Source organism: Ptychodera flava, chromosome 4 (genome assembly GCF_041260155.1).
Source record: "Ptychodera flava strain L36383 chromosome 4, AS_Pfla_20210202, whole genome shotgun sequence".
Taxonomy (NCBI): domain Eukaryota; kingdom Metazoa; phylum Hemichordata; class Enteropneusta; family Ptychoderidae; genus Ptychodera; species Ptychodera flava.
Window position 1 is genome coordinate 3,692,071 of NC_091931.1, and position 6,741 is coordinate 3,698,811.

General features: G+C 36.8%; 1 protein-coding gene across 1 annotated transcript; it reads right to left on the minus strand.

Annotated features, from left to right (window-relative positions):
• Positions 1 to 413: 413 nt before the first annotated feature.
• On the minus strand, positions 414 to 6,231 carry LOC139130719 (zinc finger protein 878-like). Its single transcript, XM_070696492.1, has 2 exons — positions 5,938 to 6,231; positions 414 to 2,606 (listed from the first exon to the last, which is right to left on the minus strand). Exon 2 carries the CDS (start codon positions 2,585 to 2,587, stop codon positions 920 to 922), a length of 1,668 nt encoding a protein of 555 aa, XP_070552593.1. The 5' UTR covers positions 2,588 to 2,606; positions 5,938 to 6,231; the 3' UTR covers positions 414 to 919.
• Between the last annotated feature and the right edge of the window lie 510 nt (positions 6,232 to 6,741).

Genomic DNA, 6,741 nt, shown 5'->3' on the forward strand with positions numbered 1-6,741 from the left:
AAAACCCAGTTTCCTTTAAAAATCATTTAATAAAGAATTGACACAGATGTAAGGATAGATAGGTGAAATAATTGCATGTTTGCATGTTCTTGATGGTTCAAGCAACAGAAAAGCATTCTGAATCATGAACTATATTCTACTTTGATACATACATTTTTCATTCATTGATAAAACCATTGACTTCATCCTTACTTTGTGAACTTGTATTCATTGTTTCAATTTTCTAAATTAATTCTGTTACATTGTGTTGGAGTGCTCACTGTGTAAAGATTTCATGATTAATGATAAAGAAGTGCCCAGAATGGATTAATGAAATTTGTCATTACTGTCTTCTCTGAATGATAATGAACTTTCTAATTCTCCTAAAAACTCAAGTGCATTTGTATTAATATAATACAGACAATCCAAACTCAAGTACATTTGTATTAATATAATGCAGAAAATCCAAAAAAACTCTCTAATTCTCCTAAAAACTCAAGTGAATTTGTATTAATATATATAGATGATAAAAAAAAGAATTTCCAACTGCAGATTGTATTGCTTTAGCACTGAATGAATATCTGTGGGTCAATGTAAAACAGTTCCAAATTGGTGTTGAAATTGAATCAAGATGTTAGCAGTATTCTGTCATGAATGCTGATGGAATTAAAAGACTTCCTTATTAATTAATTTACGCTGTAGTAGGTATTGTTGTTTGCAGCAGGAATAAGCATAGGGTAACGTGTGTATACCTGCCCTAGCTGATACTGCTAACCCCTGCTCTCACATGAAAAAGCTTCTTTAGTCATTTTCTGCAATTGTGTAAAAACATTTTTGGCAATCTGGGAAAGAAAACTATATTTTATCAAGTAGCAATGGAGTCAACAGAATATAAGATAGGTGTATGTTTTAGAGTGGTCATTTCACAAAGCAGAACTTGTCATATTTGCACACTAGGGCGGAGAGAAGTAGACTTCTTTGAAAGTCCATCGTGGATAACTACAAACTTCTTGTTATGAAGCTGAAGTGACTTTTCATTGATGAAAACAACATTGCAAATATCACATGTCACGGCTGTGTCTGAACTGTGCGCTTTCATGTGAGATTTCATTTGCACTCTCCATGTGCAAGCATAGTTACACTCTTTGCACTTAAATGGTTTCTCTCCGGTGTGTGTTCTGGAATGTGCTTCTACTTGTGATTCTTTGGCAGCCCGGAAATCACAGAATTTACAATTGTATGGCTTTTCTCCAGTATGAGTCCTTTCGTGATATATTTGAAGCCTTGGATTAACAAATGTCTTTGGACAATACTTGCACTTGAGTGGTGTCTCATTGAAGTGATATTTCATCTTGTGTAGTTTGAGATTGTACCTACTATTTGCGCTATACTCTTTTCCACAAATGTCACAATGAATTGTTCTTCTCTGCATGTTTTTGTCATGCTCTCTTGCAATATGTTGTCGGAGATACTTCGCAAATGCATATTGTTTCCCACAATACTCACATAGGACTATTTTCTTGTGAATCATCATGTGTGACTGCAAATCATTTTTTAGAGCAAATCGTTTGCAACATCCTTCATGAGGGCAGATGTACTTCTTGTCTTCTTCTTTGGTGTGTACTTTTGCTTTATGTATCTTCAACAAATTCACTTTGTGAGTGGTGTACCCACATATGTCACATTTTTGTTTGGATTGTGAGTGCAGTTCCTCCTTATGTTGTTGTAAGGTTTTCTCTGATGGGGCATTGAACTGACACTGCTCACACTTTAGCTTGCCTTCATCATGCAAGATAAAGTGATGTAGAATCCTACTGGCTGTGACGGCATAATAATGATGACATATTTTGCATTTATAAGTGCACTTATTATAAATGCTAGTAATTATTTCTAGATGTCCTTTGTATCTAAATAATTTTTCAAGTGCTTCCTTTTCTTCGTCTTTCATGCCATTCACCTTTTCAATGTTGTTAGTGCCATCCCTGGGTTCTGTGTTGTCACTTGTATCTGTCTCATCTCTACTACCAAAATCCTTATCTTTACTCTTCTTGGCTGCATGTACATCAGAACTTGAATCAAACATGTCATAGCTAGTACTGTAGTAAACTGTTCCCTTTCTTTTTCCTCTAGTGTCATTGGTCAACTTTGTCTCATTGTTATTCTGAATTTCTCTAGTTTTATCATTATTCACTTGTTGAATGGCATGTTCACATCCTTGAAATAATTGGTTATTTTCTTCAAATCTCATATTTTCCACTGACATTTTATTACTGTTGTTTGGAAAATTCACATCATTACTAAGATGATATGATTCTGTCTCCCAAGTATTTTCAATTTCTTCTTTTACTTGAGGATAGTGAATTTGCTGCTCATCTTCTTCTTTACTGCTCCTGTTTTCATTTTTTCCGCTGACTTCATCAATCTCTCTGTCAGAATCAGAATCATCAACTACATACTCTCCATTGCTGTCCCTGAGTTCTTCATCTGAGCTAGAAGTATATAAATTTGCCCTGCTTTTCCACCACGGAGTTAGCTTGTCAAGATCAGCAGGCACTCTCTGTTGAGGTATTTTTGCTCTGTCAGTTGTTGTGTCTACTTGTTGCATCATCTCTGCTTTGTCATTTCAGCTGAAAAAAAACGAGATACAATAAAGACAACTGATGTATTTTAGAAATGTTTTCAATGTGCAAAATAGCCTTTGTCTCTAATTTCTACATTGAGGAACTCTGATGTTACCAACTATTCACATTTATTCACCACTTTTAAAACTTGTCACTGACAGACGAACACAGTGTAATTACATGTGTGCTCGTGCTTGTACAAAGATCGCCTTTAAAGAGATGGATAAATTATTGGTTTAATTGACGAGAAAAAAACAAACAAAATGGGAATTTGTATGATTGCAGTTGACATTAGTCCTCGATAAGTGAATGAGAGCCATTTTAGCTGATTGAGAAATGACCCACTTTGAAGGGCCAACAAATCTATCTTTCATTTTTTAGCTCTGCTGTCAGCAACATGGAGCTTACCTAATAGGTGGATGGGTAGCGTCATTAACTTTTTAGCTGATATTTGGTATGTATATAAATACCAAAAAGAGCATATATGATGAGTCGGTGGCGTCTGTATATGTCTGTATGTAGGTATGTATGTGCAAATGTATGTCCGTCACACACAAAGGCTCCCATACCACCAAAGCTACCATCTCAGTATTTGGTGTACAGGTAGATGCAGGGGTTGAGATGTGACGTTGTTCAAGTGTCAAAAATGTGTAAATTTGAGTAAGAAAAAGGGAAATCCTGCAAGTGTGCAGGAGTGGTTGCATGCCAGTGACTGAAACAGGCTACTTCATTGACCTTGAGTCATCTCCTGTCATTGTTTATGAACTGACACATATTAACAGACCTGCTCAAACCATAGACAGTAGGGGGGGGGGGGAGACTGTCTATGCTCAAACTAAGAGGGGCTAGCTGTTTCTGCTAGGCATGTTGCTAAAGTTGACCTCCAGTACCTAACGTTTCAGACCTTATTTACTTTTGTCATTCTTGTTTTTCTGGTTTAAATATTTCTTGTTGTTTTTCTGGTTGTACTGTGCAGAAATCATTGCCATAAGATCAACGTAGAATTTTCCTGCACTGAACAGATAGAAACAACATTCATTGTTGATCTTTGGTACCCATACTGGTATGTACCAATTCTGATCAATTTTGAGCGACAACGTATAATTGCGGTATTTTTCATTCAAAGTTTCCTCTTCAAAACAGCCAGTAAGATTCCTTGAATGTTTGGAGTATAGGTCACCAGGGATTATCTCAATCAGATTTGTTCAAATTGCAATGAAATATGCAAAATTTGTATTTTTGCGGCTAATTTTGCTATTTTTGGGCAAAAATCTTCTTCTCCTTAAAGCTCCATAAGCTGAATCTTTTGGCTATTTTTTCAAAACTGTTGTTTTGTGATTTCCCTACACTTTCTGCATTGAATCCCTAAACTGTAATTTAATGCCAAGTATTTAGCATATCAACATAACCTATATGAGTATAATCTAGATTCTTATTGCTGAAAATTGTATTCAAGTCCGGACTAGGATTTATTTGTAAACAATAAACAATGATCACTACACATATACAAGCTGTGTTGACAAAAAGAACACCCGAAATTTCAGCATGACAAACGGATTAGGGTCAGACACGGTAGTTGATATACACAAGCAGAATACTGAAAAACTTGCCACAAGTTAAAGTTATGTCCCTTTTAACGGTTCATCTAATAGCTTTAATATTTTGTACAGAGGTCCTTTGGAAAGACCTTATTAAGATTTCTTTAAATAATGATGAAATATGTCAAATTAAAGTTTTAAGGCAATTTTTTTTGTCATTTTTCGTCAAAAAATCTTTAAAAATCATCTTCTTCAAAACTAAATCAAACAGCTTTGATATTTGAGATTTAGGTCTCCCAGGGAAAACCTATTTCAGATTTATTCAAATTGTGCAAAAATATGCAAATTTGTATTTTAAGGCAATTTTTGTCATTTTTGGTCAAAAATTTTTTTCACTAAAACCATTTGATAGCTTTGGTATTTGGTATACAGGTTTCTAGGATTTATCTTAAATTATGATGAAATCTGCGTTTTGTCTTTTTTGAGTAATTTGTGTTATTTTGGGGCAAAAAACACTCATCTGATGGCTTTGGTTGACATGTTCCTAGGGATGATCTTAATGCAATATGTTCAAATTACGATGAAATCTTCAATTTTGCAATTTTACAGCTACTTTTGCCATTTTTGGTCAGGCCATCCTCAATCATGCTATCAACATGAAGCAAACACCTATTTCTTATCTCAAGGTAACCCTTTCTATGTGTATTCTGAGCATTAAATGATGAGTTAGCTTGTTGTATTGACTTCCTGATAGAATGGGGAAATTAATCTCGCATGTAAATAATGCATGGGGCATGGGGTCAAATCTGATTTGAATTTGTGCCTCAGTGGTAGACCAAAACACCTTACAAAAAGCTGTGAAAAAGAATCTTTGTGCACAGAATGCTTCGTGTATAATTTGACAGGATTTATAACAAAAAATAGTCCAGCACATAAATACTTGAGGTGGTGCTCAGTAAGAGCAGTGTATTTTCTTTCCTTCTACCTCCATGCAGGGTGTGATCAAACAGTGAAAATACATAATTTTTTCACCTTCAAAACCGTATCTTGATGCGCTTTACGCAGTTGAACAAGATACTATAGTTGACATGAAAACAAAACTTTAAATAGTGAAAAAAATTATCAAATGTTTTCAGTTTTGACCACCCCTAACACTAGGCGGCTTCGCCTCCATATTCATGCAGTTACTGTGTACAGCAGTCAGGTGTGTGATGCCTCCTCCACAAAGACCTCATTCAGAGGGCCGACTCGCTGGTTGGCAGAATCGTACCGTTATAATGAAATAATACAAATAAACTCCCTAAGTTGCTGTGAATAGTGACAATCGACCAATCAGATATAACCTTGCAAACACGCTGCGAGTCAGCCGCATTCAGACTTCATTTCTCAGAGCTTGTTTCTTATATATCATATGGTTTCCTGGTAGAGCGACTGTACTTTAATGCAATAGGCCAGATCTAAGAGTTTGAAATATAAATGAACTAGAACTAGAACTAGAACGAGTACTAGTGTAGTAGGTGAATACGACTCTACTGAATATTCTTCATTTTAGGGATGTACAAGTGGATTTTCAGGGGTTCATACAAGAGTACTGTACTTTTTTTTCAAAGATTTACGATATTTAGTGGTAGGGCATACACACTTCCCTTTCCCTGAATTGTACTTTTACAGTTCCACACCGACACCATGTGAAAATTGCTTTTAAAGGTGGCAGAATGTAAAAAATTCAACAATTTTGCGCTGCATATTTGTACGCTTTGACACCCCTTTATGATCTAATAGTCAACCCCTTAGCTTACCTCGATAAAGGTCGAAGAAATAGCTCGTCGCGACGTCCGGGTTGGCTTCGCACGTTCCCCAAAGCAGATTACTTTTCCCTAAACTTAGCGTGGACGACGAAAGTATACCTTAGTAAGTCTTACTGAAAGGAACTTGGAGGCTGGGGAAGAACCACTCTGAATCTGTCTCGCTATTTGCAGAAATCTAGTACCACGCTACATTGAGGTACCGAATTAAAGCAGTTATCCTGTCGAATTACGTAATGTTGCTCAGGGTGTTTGCTCTTTCCTATCACGGTCCCTCCACAGCCACGGTTGCTCCACAGCCACCTGTCTCTGCCGGCCTCCATGTGTAGACTGAGTTGCGTAGAAGGAAAGCCTGCTGTTCTCATTGGACAGGAGAAACCAAGTTCAAAGTGTAACGTTTTAGGGGAGTACGGTGAGTATGGCTGGAGGGCAGCATTACACGACATGTCGACAATGTGGAAATACTGATCCCGGGTATAAAGCGGCCGGGGCACTGGTCTTAAGAAGCATTTGTTTTTTTCATAGGGAGGAGGTGGGTGGGTGGAACTTAAGCGACAAATGAAATGCAAAAAAGCGACTCCCTCAGTCAAATTTTTAAATTGTGACCCCCAAAGTCATCAATTGTAAAATGTAATCCCCCAGCCCCAGAAAGATTTTCATCAGACTTGATTTGCAGCCTAATGCCACCAGGGGTGAAAAAAATGGGCCCTTCAAAAGTGTTTGCAAGAAAAAGAGTGACCCTCCTCAATATTCATGCACAAAAAACAGCGAGCGTCCCCCCAATGTCACAGTCTGTAT